The 18672-nt window shown below is 53.6% G+C and overlaps 1 protein-coding gene across 2 annotated transcripts in view; it reads right to left on the bottom strand.

Annotated features, from left to right (window-relative positions):
* Positions 1-17838, bottom strand: part of MDGA1 (MAM domain containing glycosylphosphatidylinositol anchor 1) — a 64292-nt gene extending 46454 nt beyond the window's left edge. For both annotated transcript variants that reach the window (XM_004043948.5, XM_019030037.4), the window contains exon 1: positions 17720-17838. In XM_004043948.5, coding sequence (XP_004043996.2) covers positions 17720-17786 — 67 coding nt within the window. In that variant the 5' untranslated portion in view covers positions 17787-17838. The remainder of the gene's footprint in view (positions 1-17719) is intronic.
* Between the last annotated feature and the right edge of the window lie 834 nt (positions 17839-18672).

An 18672-nucleotide genomic window follows, 5' to 3' on the forward strand; every position in this document is an offset into this window, starting at 1 on the left:
TTAGCATCAGGTATATTTATAAATTGAGAAATGCAATACCTGCCCTCCTGCTTAAGTAGTCTCTTATTTTTTCTCCATCACTGAAGGGTTTCCTCTCCTTTTTTGGCTAAAATTTTAGAAACCACATAGGTGGCAGGCTCCATAGGATCTGATTATAATGCTGAGCCTCTGAACAACTTTTAAATGACTTGAAATCGAGTAGGTGGGGGGAGAAAAAAGAAGGACTCAGGGATAGAGAAGGACAACTGGACCAGAGTTCAATCACGGCCAGGGACAGAAAAGCCTCTATCAGGAGATAGCTGGGGGCTGTGGATGCGGGAGGAGGGAGGCTGCCCCTTGGGAGGAAAATGGGGTCTGGAATGGACAGTGGGTGGGTGGCAGTAAAGGGCTGGTGCAAAACACCTGTCTCCAAGCCCTGTACAGTAGCTAGAAGGGAAGATTCTTGCTGTAAACTTCCCCAAAAGGAAAATGGGAGGAGGACTGGAATTCTTCTACCCTTCCTCCTGGGCCAGGGTCTCAGTCTTGTTCCCTCTCTCTCCCGATATTGTGACGCGTGCCTGTACACAGAGCCTCCCATGCTGCCTCCCTGGTGGCAGCCTCTGTGCCTCAGCCAGTGACAGCGGCAGCTTCCTGAGCCAGGCCTCGGCGATGGAATCACTCACTTAGCAAACCCTCCTCCGAACAGTGGTGGTCATTGCCTCCCACATGCCAGGCACATGGCTTCCCACACATTCCTCATTTCCCCTTTACCACAGCCCTCTGAGGAAGGTACCAGTATTAGCCCTGTCTTGTGCATGGGGTAACTGAGGCACAGTGCGACACCTGCCCATGATCACATGGCTAGTGAGCGGCCGAGCAGACCTCCACCCCAGGTCTGTTTCAGAAGCCTCTGCTCCTATCCTTCAGGCCACACTGCCTCCCTACGCTCCCACCTGAGCGAGAGATGGTTATTCATCGACTTCATTATATTTAGTTACTTGATTCTGAAATTAGATCTCGATGGTGTCATGGAGCCTGGCAAGTCATGTGTGACAGCTGACCTCAGAGCTGCTAGTTACTGACACCTCAGTGTGAAGAACTTCTCTGGTTACTCCCCTCCCGGGGGCGGGGGGGGGGGCGCTGACACACCAGGGAAGGCAAAGGTGGGGATGGAAGGTGAGCTGTGCGGGATCACTTGCCTGACCCTTCCCAGAATCCTCCTCTCCAGCTGCCATGGCACCACCTCTGTGGAGGCCTGTGCCCTGATGGGGAGGGCAAGGTGGGGCCAAAAGAAGCAATCGGGGAGAAAGGAAGCCAGCCTGCTCAGAGGCATCAGCCCTGTGACCCTCAGCCATTAGGGCTACCCTTAGAAGGGAGAAGCACCTCCCAAGAGGAAGTGAGAAGGGCTGAGCAGAGATGCATGAAGGAGGTGACAGAGGTATACAAAGGGTGGGAGGAGCACCAGTGAGGAAACTGAGGCACATGAAGAAAGCCGGACCCTGCAAGGACTAGACACGCGACAGCACTAGTCCGGTGCCCGGCAAACAGCAGGTACTTAATACGACCAGAGTTGTAGTTAGTGCAGGTGCTCAAAAGATTGCCTGGTTAGGACACCACAGAGCCCCAGTTTGCTCAGGCTGGGAAGTAAGCATGAGCACTGGATCGGAAGGCCGTGCTGGGGCTCTCCACACTGCACCAGCGCTTTTCAAAGGTGCCAACTCCCCTCTGGGCCTCAGCAGCCCCCCTGCCACTTGGCCCAGCTGGGACCACTGTCTCCATGCACCCAGCCCAGCCCCCAATCTGGCATGGGCGCAGCGGGTGAGCGCACGCCTGGCGCAGGCCCCAGTGCCCGGGAGAGAGGCTCCGAGCAGGCGGCTTTGTGTTTTGTGAAAACCAAATCCACAACTGAGCTCTCCAGCCGAGCAGGGCCTACTGGGAAGGCTGGCGGACCTCCCTCCCTGTCCCCTACTGGGGCCCACCCTTCCTCCTCAGCCCCCCACCCCCAGGAACCCTGGGCAGGACCAGCTGCCACCCCGGTTGGCATGGGGGGTTAAGGGGGATGGGTCTGGGCCCAGCTCTGGCAGTGCCTGGGTTTGCCCTCCTACCCTGACCCCCTTCCTGCCTGAGTAAATTGGAATACAAATCAGAGGGAAACACTTTCCTCTGTTTGAACAAATTGCTATGGATTCCTCCCTGTCTCAGGTCAGGGCTCACGATGGGGGATATTTTCACTCGCGGACTGCTAATAGACTCAGGAGAAGCTGCTGGATCGATCGAGGCCAGGAAAATTAGCCAGGAGCTCCAGGCCAGCCTCGGCCTGCCCCTGCCCCTGCCCCCCTCTTCAGGTCTCCTAGGAAGGGTGGTAGGGGCCATACCCAGGCTGGACATAAGTCCCTGACTGATGACCCAGGGTGCTGGATGCCCGTGCCCACCCCCTGCCTTGGAACCAAGACAAAGGTGACCAGAGGCCATCTGGAGGGGCAGCGAGATAAAGGTGGACCCAGAGAAGCCCCTAAAGAGGTCTGCAGGACCCCTACCACACATATACATAGTTCCCTGCACATACATGTTCTTGTGTGCAACATCATCACCCATATACACACCTACAGCACACACATGCCAGTGTATATTACGTGCACAAAAAATACAAATAATGTGCACTTGCACGAGGCAGAGAGAACTGGAGGAACATATTACAGCTTCTGTTGAGGTACCAAGTGAGAGCAGTTTATCTCATAGCAGTGGTCCCTATACACAGATACACACACACACTGATCTCCAAAAGAAGAGGAGGAGGGGACAATGAGGGCATGAAGCCCACCCTCACCCCAGCCAGGCTTTGCAGCCCCTGCTCCCTCAAGTCCCCAGAAAGGAGGGAGTGAACCAGACAAGGGTGTCAGTGCTTTGGGCACATTGGGGCATCCCTCAGTAGGAAGCTCTTCCTAGTATCACTTGAGGCCACTTTGCCAGCAGGCACAGTAAAGGAGGTACATGGCTTGATCAAAAAGAAAGCTACTCATGTCCCCTGCTTACTACCCTCGCCCACATCACACACACACACCCCTCTGGAAATGAGACTCTAGATCTGGCTTGGGAGATGGATGTGGAAGAGGAGAGAGTAATCACTGGCAGATACAGCAGGGCCACCAGCTTGGTGAGACCCTCCACCTCTGGCCGTTGGTTTCTGCCTCTAAAAACTGAGCAGGTAGGTTGGGGGCAGTGGCTTATGCCTGTAATCCCAGCACTTTGGGAGGCCGAGGTGGGCGGATCACCTGAGGTCAGGGGTGCAAGACCAGCCTGGCCAACATAGCGAAAGCCGGTCTCTACTAGAAATACAAAATTAGCTGGGCGTGGTGGCGGGTGCCTGTAATCCCAGCTACTCGGGAGGTTGAGGAGGGAGAATCCCTTGAACCCAAGAGGTAGAGATTGCAGTGAGCCAAGATTGTACCATTGCACTCCAGCCTGGGTGACAGAGAGAGACTGCCTCAAAAAACAAGCAAACAAACAAACAAACAAAAAACTGAGCAGGTAGAAATAGGCAACCTCTAAGCCCTTTACCTTTGACCTTCCATGATTCCAGGCTGAGCCCCCTCTCTGCTGTGTGGCCTGAGAACTTCTCTCGTTTTCTCTGGGCTTCAGATTTCTCTCCTGACAAATGATTAGATTTGCCCTAAGATTCCCGCTGGCTCTGTCACTTTATAAGTCTGTGATTCTAGATCATCTCTGTCTTGTTCTCTGCTGTATCCTCAGCACCTAGAACAGAGTCTGGCACACTGCGGGGGGTTCAATAAATACTGAATTAGTTAATTAACCTCAGGTCCCAGTTATTAGTGAAGAGAGAGAGAGAAATATACAACAGGGTAGAAGTGCTGCTCTGAGCCGGACTCATGAGGCTCAGGTATATTCAGGGGTGCAGGCCACTCTGGTCATAGCCCATGGCTTGGCTCCTGGGCAGGGAAGTAGACAGAATGCAGTCGACCTTATTACCCTCTAACCCCCAACAATTGTTTCACCCAGAATCCTGCCTACAGGGAGAAGGAGCAGTCTTCTAGTCTAGACTGTCCCCACCTCTATGTTGGTTTTAAATTCAGTGGGATGGAGAACATGGTGCCTCTCCTGGCAATGCCCAAAGGACCCTGTAGATTCTGGGTGTGTCCTTAGTGATGCTCAACCCCGTCCTCCGCAGGTATAAGGCATCCTTCAGGGAGAGCCTGAATTCTATCAGGAGAGTCTTGGAGAAATCGACACACTTGGATTCTGGCCACAAAATCCAAGGAAGTAAATGAGCAGTGAGCAGGTCTGGTGGCTGCAGGCGAGAGTTTACAGGCTGGAATGGAGGCTTGTACATGCAGCCCTGAACATGAGACCTAAAAACAAAGAGCTCCACACAGCAAGCTGGCTCTGAAAAAGCAAGACCATGGCTTAGGCAAGATGTAATACAGACTGTTGCTGCCCCACCTGCACCCCCTCTCCTAAACACTTCAGTGCACCACCAGCCAGCTCCCAATTGCCAATGCCTGCGGGCACCTCTCTGCCTGAGGGCCATCTCTGGCCACTAGAGCTTGCGCTGCCTGTGTGTGCAGTGGTTTAGGAGTACCAGGAATTAACACCCCCAGGAGCAGCCTCACCCAGTGACAGATGCGGGGTGGGTGTATACATGCCCCAGTTCCCTCACCCCATGGTGGGATAACTCTGAAGTGTGTTTCACAAAGCATGCCAGAGTTCCCCCAAGGGACACCGATGTAACTGACTTGATAAGGCATCTTTCACTGGCTTCCTTTGCTTCCCTGTCTCGCTTCCCCATTCCTCTACCAGAGTTTCCTGGACTTACCTCCCAAATAATTACAGCATTCAGCTCCTTATCTCAGAGTCTACTTCTGGGGCAACCCAAACTAAGACTATGAGTCCAAGTGTGTTTTGACTGTCCATGGTGTCCACTATGAAATTTCTCACACGGCCACAACACAGAGTCCACATATTGCCTAATGACCCCTCTACACACATATCAAATACCCCACCATCATCCTCTTCCTTCACCCACCACTCCCCTGGAAACTTCCTTGCCTGAATCTTATGGCTCAAGATCCAGCTCATCTGATCAACCAACCTGTGCCATGGGGAGAAGGCTTAGGGCTGCCAGGTATTCCCAGAGTAACCTTCTGGACACAGTGGCAGTGCTTCTGCCAGCTAACTTGTTAATAACTCTAAAGTGGAACTTGTAGGCAGTGTGACAAGATGTTGGACCCGGTGGAGACTGGCAGCAACCTCCAGTTCACACTACCAAGCAGGCTCACCTTCCTACCCACAAGGGTGGGGGAAGCTCTGACATTTCCAATAAGGGCCTCTAACATCTAACCAGAGTTCTGGACCCAGAATGAGCCCCAGATTCTGTAGTCTGGATGTAATGAGGTCTGAGAATAAGAAATGAGGTTCACAGGGGTGGGGGAAGGATTATAGAGATGTGGACACACAATGAGCTTATAAACGCCATGCAGACATGTCCTGGATTCTCCTAAGCCTGGGAGGTGACACAGGAGAATGAGAAAGAAAGCTGTAGAAAGTCCTTTGACATGGCTTTTAACTTCAGCCTCGGCACCTAATTGCTGTGTGACCTTGATAAGCCACTTGCCTTCTGCGGACTCAGTATCTTCCTGCAATGAATCTGGAAGATTTGTTTTTGAGTCATTGAAGGCCACTGGCTGGCAGCTGAGCTCACTCCTTGCCATACCCTTGTGCCCCTCCTCATGGCCTTCTCTGTGTCTACCCTGCAGTCTTATTCCAGAAAGAAAAGTGAATTCGGGTCTTGCCATGGCACAGAACTTCGGCTTGCCTTATGGGCTTTATGTATCTTGCCAGAAGGTAACCTGGCCTCCTCAAGGTCCCCTGCATTTTACTGGAACACTGGAATCAAATCCAAGTAGATGAGGCCACTGAAATTCAATTCATTCCCCCATCTCTATCCGCCCAGTATCCCTCTCAGAGATGGGGGAAATGCCTTCATCAAGAGTTTCTGAAGAATCACTTGGCATCTGGGCACAGTGGCTCATACCTGTAATCTGAGCACTTTGGGAGGCCAAGGTGGGCAGATTGCTTGAGCCCAGGAGTTCGAGGCCAGCCTGGGCAACATGGCAAAATCTCGTCTCTACAAAAATACAAAAAACTAACCGGGTGTGGTGGCACATGCCTGTAATCCCAGCTACTTAAAAGCTGAGGCACTTGAACCCAGGAGATGGAGAATGCAGTAAGCTGAGATGGTGCCACTGCACTCCAGCCTAGGAGAAAGAGCGAGACACTGTCTCAAAAAATTTAAAAAAAAAAAAATCACTTGAGGAGAGTCTCAGGGCCAAGGAGTTACTCAAGTTCAACTCAGAGGTCTCCGTTCCTGAATCTTTCTTTCTGATAAGTTGTTACAGAAAGTTGAAACAAGGTCAATAGGAAGAACTTCCCAAAATGAAGGACCAGAGGCACTGAGCAAACAGCAGTGGGGCTGCTTGGTCTCATGTGGGTGTGGGCCTGCTGAGAGGCAGAAAGATGAGTTAGATCACCTCCGGACCAGAGCCTCTCACACAGCCCATCCGTCTCTGTTCCCAGAAATCAGGAGGCTGCTTTTTCTGGAACCACAGAGCTCTTCTGCCGTTGGGGCTGAAAGGAGACACCTGCTAGCAGAGAGAGGTACCAACCGGTAGACATCAACAATCCCAGGGACATGTGAACCGACAGTGTCGGGGGGCGCTGGCAGACGGGAAGCTGGTGGGACTCTCACTTGAATGTCTGGGTGACCCAAGCAAGTCATCCCCCTCCTCTAGGTCTCTGTCTTCCCTCAGGTCTCTTCTGGGCATCTTCAGAGCAGCCAGGACCCCCACCCCCACCCCTACCTGAGCTAGGCTGGCAGAGTGAGGCGAGGTGAGGATAGGCTGGCAGAGTGGGGTGAGTGAGGAGGAGAGCAGTCATTCACATTCATTTAAATCCCCTCTCATTCAAGAAACACCAACTGCCCCTAAAATGGGTGTTTGTGGCAAAGATTGCTCATCACCCACCCAATACCCACTCTCCCCTTCTTTCTAACAGAATACAGATATTTTCTCAGATGGGAATGTGCCCATCTAAAAAACCCTATTTCTCAGCCTGCCTTGAAGCTAAGAATGGCCAGTAAGATGTAAGCAGAAGTCACTGTAGGGTGTTTCTGGGAAAGCTCCTTAAAGACAGCAGACTCAGCCGACAGGCCTGCCTTTTAAAGGTTCCTGCTCTCTTCCATCCTGGAATGTCTCATGATGGCTGAGCCCCATCAGCCTTTTGGTGATCTTGAGGCAAAATGTCAAAAGGCAGGGTTCCCAACCTTTGCTGCACACTGGAATCACGTAGGAACTTTTTTTTAAGGCAGATGACTGGTTTCCACCCCCTAGACATTCTGATTTAATGGGTATGTTGTGCAACCTGGGCATTTTTTTTTTGAGATGGAGTTTCACTCTCGTTGCTCAGGCTGGAGTGCAGTGGCATGATCTCGGCTCACTACAGCCTCGGCCTCCCTGATTCAAGCGATTCTCCTGCCTCAGCCTCCCGAGTAGCTGGGATTACAGGTGTCTGCCACCACACCTGGCTAATTTTTTTATTTTTAGTACAGACGGGGTTTCACCATGTTACCCAGGCTGGTCTCGAACTCCTGACCTCAGGAGATCACCCGCCTTGGCCTCCCAAAGTGTTGGGATTACAGGTGTGAGTCACTGAGCCTAGCCAGCATCAGGACTTTTTAAACCTTCCAGGTTATTCTAACATGCAGCCAAGTTTGAGAACCACCACCGTGAGAAGAGCAGAGCACGAAGATGAAAGGAGCCTTGAGAACCTACCTCGAGACTTGAGAAAGTCATCATTTGTTTAAGCCTTTCTGGTCAGGTCTTTCTTTCTAGCAAACAGGCCTGGGGGTCCTTATGCTGCTCCCTTGGGCCAACCCATCTGCCACAGCACAGGCTGGGGAACAAAAACCTGCCAGGGAATGCCTTCAGAAACCTCACACTTGGGGAAGTAGACAGGCACTGGACTTTGCATTGGGCAGTCTTGAGTTCGAACCCTGACTCCACCACCGCCTAACTGTAGGGCCCTGTGCAAGTCACTCAATGTGAACCTCAGCTCCTCCATCTGGAAAATGAGGGCATTAGAAAAGGCTGTGTGTTCACCAGCTCAGCTGTGAGCTCCTTGGGGACAGATGTCATTTCACCTCTGCAGCCAAGACCCACCACCCTTCCAGACACATAGTGGGTACTCATTAAATATTTGCTGGTTTTGATCAGGCATGGTGGCTCACAACTGTAATCCCAGCACTTTGAGAGGCCAAGGCGGAAGGATCACTTGAGCCCGGAGTTTGAGACCAGCCTGGGCAACATAGTGAGACCTCCATCTCTACTAAAAATTAAAGAAAAAAAAAAAAAAAAAGTTAGCCGGGCATAGTGGTGTGTGCCTGTAGTCCCAGCTACTCATGAGGCTGAGGTGGGAGGATTGCCTGAGCCCAGGAGATCGAGGCTGCAGTGAGCTATGATCACACCACTGTACTCCAGCCTGCAAGACAGCGAGACCCCGTCTCAAATGAAATCAATTTTGCTGGTTTTACATTGAATTGCTACTTTGTTCTCCAGCTCTGAAATTTTCACTTTCTTTGGTTTTTTTTTTGTAATAGAGACAGAGTCTCACTATGTTGCCCAGGCTGGTCTGGAACTCCTGGGCTCAAGTGATCCTCCCATCTCAGCCTCCCAATGTGCTGGGATTACAAGTGTGAGCCACAGCACCTGGCCTCACTTTATTCTTAACCAAACAGGAAAGAGAATAAACAAAAGGGCCACATTTCAAAAAGGTACTATAATTTACCTATTAAAAATCAAAGAAAACTGTGTTTCTGAAGGAGACTCCTTCAATCTCTCTAGGTTTGGGAAGCCAAACCTAGAGAACTAAGGGAAGTCCCTTGGTTAGAAGCCAGAAAAGGGGCAGTCTCCTGGGCTCTTGGCCTGGACCCTCCAGTTAGCACCATTGAAGTAGAAAGTCTGCCTGCTCACAGTTTAGAAAATAATCAGTGGATTTTGTTTTTTTTTTCCCAAGACTCCAGGGTTCAGATGAACTTGGTTGAAACTAAGCTTGGGCAGTAACCTGGAAAACCAGGAAATGCCCTCAGAAAGTCCAAGGGAAGAAGACATCTGTTTTGGTCTGGCTTTTTCAGACACACTGTCTACACCAGCTGTGCCCAAGAATCATCTAAACAGCTCTTACAACCACAGATGCCTTGATGCCACCTGCAGGGTTTCTGATTCAGGAGGCCCGGGGTGGGGCCGGGCATCTGTTGTTGAAAAAGCTCTCCAGGTGGTTCTGACACGCGCCAGGGCTGAGAACCACTTTTCTACGCAGCTTCCAATCCTCCAGATAATTAACGTATCTCGGCTGAGTTTCTGGGACTGGAAAGGAACCAAGAAGAGCCTGGGGTGGAATCTTCAAAGCCAGCCAAGCAGTGCCCAGCCACCAAGGTCACCCACCCCTGCAGCTCCAGCCTTTCACAGGCAAAAGGCTGGGCTTGGGGAAGGGGAGCTGCTATTCCAGCCTCCCTGGCCTGCCACATTTCTCAAAAGCACAGCCTATACCACCTGTTGCCACATGCCACCCACACCCAGAGCTCCCTGCCATCTGCCTGCCACCCTCTCTGCTCTCGTGAAACGGAGTCCCCATAGTTCACCTTCGAGTTTACAAAGTGCTATCACTCCTGGGCTTCTCTGTAATCCCAAAAGGTAAGCGTGCCTGAACCAGGCTTCACATGGGGAAACTGAGGCTCAGAGAGGCGAGGCCATTGGGCAAGGACCCTCAGAGGCAGCAGGCTGCCCACCTGGCCCTCCAACCCAAGTCCAGACTTCTTACTTGAAGCCCTCATTATGCACAGCGCAATTCCCGGTCTAGCAGCATCGGCACCACCAGATTCACACAGAATCTCAGCCCAGCCCCAGCCCCGCTGAATCAGAATCTGCATTTCCACAAGATCCCAGGGGAGACCTGTGCACGGGAAAGTTTGAGGAGCCCCACTCTGTGCTGCAGCAGCCCTGAGCTCCCCAGTCCCCCCGTGGCCCTTTCTCATTCCTCCTCCTCCTCTCACAGACTCTGTCACAGACTCTCGGGTCATGTCCCCTCTCAGGCCTCCTCCTGCCCCTAAACGTTGGTGCTCCCCAGGGCTCTGGCCTCAGCCCAATCCCTTCTCTCTACTCTCTAATCCCTGGCAATTTTATTTCACCTCATGGTTTCAACCCACATCCTTCTGCAGACATAAATCCAGATGTGCAAATCTACCTCTCCTGAGTTGATCTCTCTCCTGAGCTCAGTGCTCACTGTCCACCCGATTTGTCAATATCCCCCCCAGACATGCCAGTGCCAGAATCCCATGAAGTTCAAAACTTCACTCACATTGTCACTGAAACTATTTACTGAAGCCTTGCTACGTGCCAGGCACTGTGCTCAGAGCTTCCTAAGCACCGTCTCATCACAAGCCCACGCAGTGAGTACGATGATCTCCATCTGACAAGCGGAGAAGCCACGGCTTAGAAAGCAGGTGTAACTTCTTGGGCTTTTACAGCTGGTGTGGGTCAGAGCTGGGATTCAGACCCAGGTTTCTTATGCAGAAGTCGAGGCTCTTAACTACTTCACTTCCCCAAACCTGTCTGACTTCCAGTGGCTTTTGTTCAACCTGTTATCACTGTGTGCCAAGTCTCCCAGCTCCAAACCTCAGAGCCATTTGCAGCTCCTATTCCTTGCCTGAACTCTTTCCGATACACTTTTAGTGCTTAATGATGGTACAATCTTGTGTCTTGCCTTTTGCAACAGCCTCTAACTGGTTTCCTTCCCCCACCGTCAAACCCCTACCATCTATTCTCTACATGACAGCCAGAGAGGTTCTATTAAAAAGGTGTCAGTTCATGTTCCTTCTCTGCTCAAAACCCTGCCATGGTCCCCTATCTCATGCAGAACAAAATCCAGAATCCTTTCATAGCCTTCAAGGCTCCAAATGATTGGACCTACTAACTCTCTGGCCCCACCTTCTACTGCACTCCCCCTGGCTCACTCTGCTCCAGCCACATTGGACTCCTCACTGTTGCTCCAACAGGCCAGGGCCTTTGCAGCAGCTATTCCTCTGCCTGGAACACACCTCCTGCAGATGCCCACAAAGCTCCCTAGGACTCCCCTGGACAACTGCAAAGCCTCCTGACAGTCTCTCCAGCACGGCCTCCTCCCACACACAGCGGCATGGCTACCTGGCCCATAATATGGCTTGCATCAACCCAGCTCCCTGTTCGACATCCTCCTTACAGCTTTGCAATGAGCAGTTCTGGGTTCAAGTCCAGGTCTGCCACTTGGACAAGGGACTGACAAATGACTTTCTCAAGGAGTTGTGATGAGACTGAAGATAATGCATACTTATGATCACAGGCTGGACAGTCAATGTTAGCAATGTTTAATATTATTCCTGGCCGGGCACAGTGGCTCACGCCTGTAATCCCAGCATTTTGGGAGGCCAAGGCAGGCAGATCACAAGGTCAGGAGATCGAGACCATCCTGGCTAACATGGTGAAACCCCGTCTCTACTAAAAATATAAAAATTAGCTGGGCGTGGTGGAGTGTGCCTGTAGTCCTAGTTACTCAGGAGGCTGAGGCAGGAGAATTGCTTGAACCTGGGAGGCAAAAGTTGTGGTGAGCCAAGATTGTGCCACTGCACTCCAGCCTGGGTGACCGAGACTCCACCTCAAAAAAAAAAAAAAAAAAAAAAAAAAAAAATCCTTTACTGTTCCAGCCCTAACGGCCCCAGTTCCCTTTCAGCTTATGCTCCAGCCCAACTGAACAGCTCACGAACTCCTCACACACTCGGGTTCCTTAGCTTCCAGGCCTTTGCCACAATGTGCCCTCCACCTGGAATGCCCCTCTCAATCCTTACTTCTATTTGTCAAGGCCAGTTCAAATGCTCTCTTTTCCACAAGGCCTTGGAAGCAATTACTTCACCCTTCAAATTCTCACAACCTTTTATCCGCCCTTGCTACATGACATTTATCAAAATCTCCCCCTACCTTACATGTGATTCCCCTTCTCCTTCCATCTTATTCATCTCAGTGGCCCTGCCAATGTCCAGAACTGAGTCTTACTCAAGGTAGAGGCTCAGTAAACATTTAATGAATGATGAGTGAAAGGAACACCACACTGCTTTCCTTCCCTGCAAATCAGAAGATCCGGTGGGACTGAGTCTTAGGGCTACTTCTTACCAGCTGTGCAATGTTGATCAGGTCACTAAAACTCTTGGAACCTCAGTTTTCTCACCTGTTCAATGGAGACAATAGTACCCCTTGTGCTGACCTCTCAGAACGTCATGGAAGCAAAGGCTGCAGAGGCATGAAAATGCCTGGTAAGTCATGTGGCACTTACACACTTATAAGGGATTGTTGTTCTGACCAATAATCCTCCCTAAAATGTTCATTCCCCCTCACACAAAAGGATCCCTGAAAAAACCATGACCAAACGAATGGTGGGTTATCAAGTGAGGTTTACTTTCTTTCTTTATACTTTTATGTATTCCTTGATTGTTTTGCAAAGAGCACATGTTACTCATAGTAGTTACTCATAGTGTTATTCATAGACTTGAGGAAAAATGAGATTTCATTGTTGAAAAACAAAAATATTCATTCCTTTGAGCTAAGCCTTGCTCTTGCCTCCTGTATCAGCATTTAAATACCAGAGAAGCCCCTTGGTACACAGTACCTTCTAGCAGCAGATGTATGCTTGTAAAGTAGGGTCTTCTGACCACGGGGAGAAGATGCAGAAGAGGGGCCATGCACCAGGTTTATACAGAGGCGTTTCTGCAAGGGCACAAGCACCCCCATTCCCCTTGCCACAGCCTTACCAGAGCAAGAGCCCACGAGGCTAAGCTGAGCCCCAGCATCCAGCTGGCGCCTAGGGAAAACCTGATTCATCTGAGATTACAGCAAGTGTGGCTTTGGCTACGGGCAGGTGCCTAGGGACACCGGGGTGGGTACGTGGGAGCTGGAGGGAGGCTTGGAGTTCCAGAAGGCCCTAAGGAACCCTTTTCAGCCCCAGGTTGAGGAATGAGCATAACTCATCCCTCAGATAGGGTGAGGCCCACGGGAGCCCAGGGTAGGCAAGAAGCAATGTGGCGGCCAAGCCCTCCCCCTGCTGGCCACATCTGGAACGGCAGCAGCTGCCGCACAGGGCAGGGCCCGTAGGCAGTTACACACACACCCGATACCTGGGACCGTGTCAGGCTCAGGTGTCCGGAGGTGGGAGGTGAGGCAGGGCTCTTCCAGGACTGAGAGGCCCAAGACTTCATCTCCTAGGTCCTCTGTCTTCACCGGGTGGGTCATCTCCTAGCCCACCTTTCATGAGCCCAGCCATGAGATGAAAGTGCGGAGGGGGGCAGGAGGGAGTGGCAGGGACGTGGGGGCAGTGGCATTTGGGGTGGGGGTGTCTTCCACATTCCTGCCTCTGTCTCACTCCTCCCAGGCCCTCCCCCATGCCTCCTGGGCAGCTGGGAGAAGCTGGGGCTGCTACCACTGCCCGGATTTCCACTCCCGCCCCCAGGTATTGATTTCCTGCATCATTCATTTGCCGGGCCTTGGCGGCTGTGATTAGCTCACTCCATTCTCCCTACAGATTCCACCCCCCTTCCCCCCCAGCCTGTCCCTCCATGTTCCAGCAAAGCAGAGCTAATATACCAGGCTCTAAATGAGGCTTTGCCACCTTGGCCCCAGCAGCTCACAGCCAGGCCTAGCCAAGTAGCTCTCAGCTCTCCCCTGCCCACCCCCTCAAGGATGCTTTCCTGCTAACAAAATCCCCTCTCACCGACCTCCTCCCCTGACCTAGAGCCCCCGCCCACCCATGAAGCAGATTCCCATCCTGTAATGTCGGATGGGACATCATGAGGATCTTGACCCTAAGGCGGGGGCTCTCCAGCCTGACACCAAGGGTCTGGGGAGCCCTCACGCTGGCTAAAGGGCCAAAATCAACTTGGGGTGGGGAGGTAACACCAGCAAAGCAAACAAAGCAGCTTGGATTTGTGGACACAAGGTGCTCTCCCTCGCTTGTGCAATTTCTGTAAGTGAAAAGAAAGAAGGAACAGAAGCACGGAGCTTCTTGAGGACAAAAGAGAACCCCAAGCCTCTGCTAGCCCCAGGAAACCAAAGTTTCAAGGCATGGGGTAGGAACTCCAGTGAAAAACCTCAAGTGCCCACACCCAGATCAACACCCAGGAGATGACACTGGGACACTCACTTCCTGAAATTCCTTCTCCGTACTCCCCAGAGGAGGGAAAAAAACCTGACTTAGTGATAATTCTGTAAGCTATGTTGCTCTTGTCAAATTATTCAACATCTCTCTTCATGTTCCTACAAAAATTAGCATAGGATAGTAGTTTCTGATGACACCTTTGGTGAAATATTTTGACTTCCACCAGTAAGTTGCAAACAACCTGTCTTAAGGATAATGTCAATTCCCACTTCTGCATATCAAATAATTCAGGGGTTTGTTGTGTTTTTGTAAGGGAGAGGAATCCCACTGACCTGCGGTCCGACTGCTATGAGAGGAGCAGAAGCCAGGACAGAAGGCGGGGTGTTCCCTGACGCTATCCGCATGCAAGATATTCCTCTTCCATCACTTGGCTACTGCCTCTGCCCCAGAACTAGGCCACTGGGGCCAGCCCAGCCCCCTGGCTTGCCAGAAAGCAGATTACAGGATCCACCCCAGAGGACAACAAACTGGGCCAGGAGATTGGGAGGCGAGGAGGGAGGGAGAACTGGCTCCAAATGGACCATCTGGTCCAGCACTTGGCTGTTGTAGCATCTGTGCCCCAAAGAACAAAGCCACCTGGCCAAACCGAGAGTGCTGCCTCCCCAGCCCTATTGCAGACCATGGATCCTAGGGCAAGTGGTGGACCTCAGTGGGAAGCAGGACATAGGGTTCTAGGCACCTACCTCCTACCAGCCTCAGCAGAGACACACAGCCTAGGCCGAATGCCATCAGGTTCGCTCTCCACCGCCTGCTCGTCTTCCTCCCCTCTGTTCAGCCTCTCCCTTATCCACACAGGTCTGGGGGCAGAGGGGCAGGGGCAGGGGATTCCTCCCAGGATATACGTTTTTCTCCTATGTCTTGAATTAGACCTGCTGCCTCCCTCCCCAGTGCCAGGGCAATACTAGGCTTCCAGCCTCTTCTCTCTTCTAGGGCTGCAGGATAGGACTCTGTGACTCGCCCTAAGCAGAGACCCTTAAACAATGCCCCACTGCCCTGCTGGAAACCAAGTCCTAGAGAGACTTCTCATGGAGAAAGAATTTCCAACCTGCCCCCAACTATGGCCCTTTCTTCATTCAACAAATACCTGCCTAGCTCCTGCTGTTGTGCCGGGGACCATGCTGGATGCTGGATGCAATGCCAGGCTGGAGTGGCCATCCCTGGTCCCTACGTGCCGCCTTCACTCTCATGCTGTTTCTTCTGCTTCGCGGGTACAGAAAGACTGCTGGGGAGGGGGGCAGAAGAACTAGTCCCAGATCTTCGACCTACTTCTTAAGCCAGTCCTGGTCCTACAGAGATCCTCCCTTCTGCTGTATCTGGCCAAAGATTCTAGCATCACAAGGAACTCAGCGACCTCCTGTCATCCTCCTCCTCCTCCTAAATCTTCTGCCTTCATCCACCTCAATAAAGACTTTTTACCCAGCAATTCCTCTGAAGCCCCAACACTGCCTGAAGCCAAGCTCTCAAAGGAAAAGTGGCATGTCACCCAAGGACCCAGGGTCGGCCCCAGCACACCCAGCCCACTTTGATTGGCTCTGAGTGAGAGCAAATGGGACCTAGGCACAGGCGGGAGGGAAGAAAACACAGAGAGAAAAGGGTATAGATAAGCCTATGGCTGAATCCTGGCCCTAGAGTACTCTGAAATGAGGGTCCACAGAGACCACTGCCCCTGACTCCAAACCCCACTCTCATTGCTGGGTTTACTAGACTAGGAACAGAGGAACCTCCCAAAGATGAGCCCCAAGCAGCCTAGAGAAGGCTGGAGAAGCTGGAGGGGATGGAGGACAGGGATGACCAGGAGTGGGTCTTGCCAAATGCACCCAACGACACAGGGAAGGAGGGTAGAGTGGAAGACAGCAGCATGCAGGAAGGGCTCTCCATCACCCTCCCCAGCCCCGGGGCTGTGGTGAGAAGGCAAAGACCGCAGCAGCACCTCTCTCAGGCACCTTGACCTGGGGAGAAAGAAGAAAGTGAAACCCCAGTCCACTGGCATCTTCATCTGCCCTGGAGAGGCCAAGGCCTCCAGTACCTGCCCCGTGGCCTCCTCCCCCCAAACCCAGCCTCTCCCAGTCCCTGCTGCATTCTTTCCTTCCTTTCCTGGCCTCTGTGAGGGGCCAGGCAGTAAGAGACACACAAACTAATTAAGAAGCAGAGTTTGGCCAGATGCCTGGGCTAGTCTTACCAGAGAATTAAGGCCAAGCCAGCTAGCTGGGCAGGGCCAGGAGCATGTCACCTCTCAGACACCCTTCAGGACACCCCTTCTTCTTGCCAGGCACAGGCAGATGGGTCAGCACCCTTCAGGGTGCTTTAGCCTCAGCACCTGAGGCTGGCAACCAGTAGTCAGTGCCTATACCACACCACAAAGAACAGGTCAGACTCCCCTGGATCTAAAAGAGGAATCATTAGTCCCTCCACCCAACAGAAAAGGAAAGAGAGAATCCTGCCCGCCCCAGCCACACATCACTAAAAAGGGACCTGGACAAACCATCCTGCAGTAAAGAGAAAGCAAAGTAAGGGCCACTGGGCCCCTGAGAATGATTTTCTGTGCTGTGGGGTTAAGGCACTGCGGGAGGCTGAGCCCAGGTGACTGAATGGATGATGCCTGCCCCGGGCCTTCCCTGGGAAAACCCACAGGATGGAAGGGGGAAGGGGTAACCAGAGTCTCCCTTGGTAACCACAGCGAGGCGTGCGGACGCAGGAGCAAGGCTGCGTGGCAGGAGGCAGAGTTTGGACACGTATTCCGGTGGGTGCGTGCCGTGTTTGCGTTTTCTGGGGATGGTGGCTGAATGTGCCTGTGTGTGCGCACAGGAAGGAAGGTGGGGTTGGGGTTTGTAGCTAGGAACCGGGGACAGGAAGAACTGGTTCAGGGAAGGTCCGAAAAGGGATGCCGGGGTCGAAGGCGCCGGGGCCAGGGGATGCAGGCATCCTGATCAGGGTGTCAAGCCGTGAGTAGAAGAAGCGAAGCCGCAGCAACAGCGGGAAAGGCGAGCCCGCCGCCCGGCCTTGGTGCTGACAGCCGGCTCGCAAGCAAGCCGCGCGGCAACTCCGGCTCATGCATCGCTTGGCTTCCACTCCGGAGGCCGAGCCAGGACGAGGTTTCGGTGCAAGTCGCTGCACCAGTCCTAGACTGGGTCTGTCCGGGTCTCCCGAGCCGACCGGGTGCTCTCAAGGGTTCCTAATCATTCCCACCTCTAGCAGGGTGTGGGAAAGTGGGTACCTCCTCCTGACATCCCGGCTTCACACCAGACCCTACGACCGGCCCCTGTGTTCCGAAGCAGCTAGCTCGGTCTCCACGCGCCCTGGAGAGGGCGGGGACGCGGGCATCCACTCCAGAGTCCGAGTCGAGGTCTCCACCAAACCCCGGCAGCGCGCACTTTGCGCCTTTTGCAAAGTTTCCGCGCGAGGTTAAGCCAAGGTGGAGCGGGACGCGGGCTCTTACCGTAGACTCCTTGTCCCCGGCAGTGGAAGGGGATCAGCGCCAGAAGTAGAAGGCAGGTCACCTCCATCTTCACGGCCGGTGCTTCATCCCCGCGAGGCGGCGCAGCCCGAGAGGCGGCGGGGGGCGCATTCGCCGGGGCCCCGCGACGCCCCTATGTCCCCCCCTTTCCCTGAGAGGTGAGAGAGAGAGCGGCGACGAAGACCAGGAGACTGAAGAGGCGGAGGTGGCGGCGACCAGGGTTTCTCCTCCGGCGGGGCCGCTGCCCGCGTGGGGACGCAGGGGGCGCTGGCCCAGCCCCGGGTGCCTCGGCGCGCCCGGCACAGCAGCCAGCGCCCCGACCCGAGGAGCCCGGCCGCCGAGCCGCCCCGGGTACCCAGGGCTGTCCGCGCGGGATGCTAGGCGCCGGGGACCTCTCGGCGGCGGCGGCGGCGCTTCGATCCAACAGGCCACGGACGACTGACAAACTTGTCGTTTCCCCGCACTGGGGCCGCCCCTCAGCGGAGCGGAGTCGGGGAGGCCGGGGCTCCGCTCGAGTTAATCAATCTGCTGTTTCCAGTCCTGCGGCCGCTGCCGTGGGCTCAGCGGCCCGACTCCAGGGGGCCGGGCTGAAAGCACTCGCGGCTGCGAAGGAGCCCCGGGCCCGGCCCTCCTGATCCGGGGAGCAGCGCGGGCTGGGTTCGGCCGAGGGACGAGCGCCGCGGGTCCCCGGGTCCGTGAAGTTAGCCGAGCCGCCGATAAACCCGGGGGAAGAATAGCAGCCCGGCGCCCCGCGGGAATCTGGAGAGCAATTCCAGGCAAGAGGGGCCCCAGAAAACGGGGAAAGGAGGAAAGTTTGAGTCTTTTGAAAAATATTCGCGCTCTCGCCCAGGCCGGGGCTGCGGCGCGGGCGCCGCTCGCCGCCTCCGCTCGCCGCGCTCCGTTCCGGCCGTCTGGCCGCGGCCGTAGCGCTCCCG

Source organism: Gorilla gorilla, chromosome 5 (genome assembly GCF_029281585.2).
Source record: "Gorilla gorilla gorilla isolate KB3781 chromosome 5, NHGRI_mGorGor1-v2.1_pri, whole genome shotgun sequence".
Taxonomy (NCBI): Eukaryota; Metazoa; Chordata; class Mammalia; order Primates; family Hominidae; genus Gorilla; species Gorilla gorilla.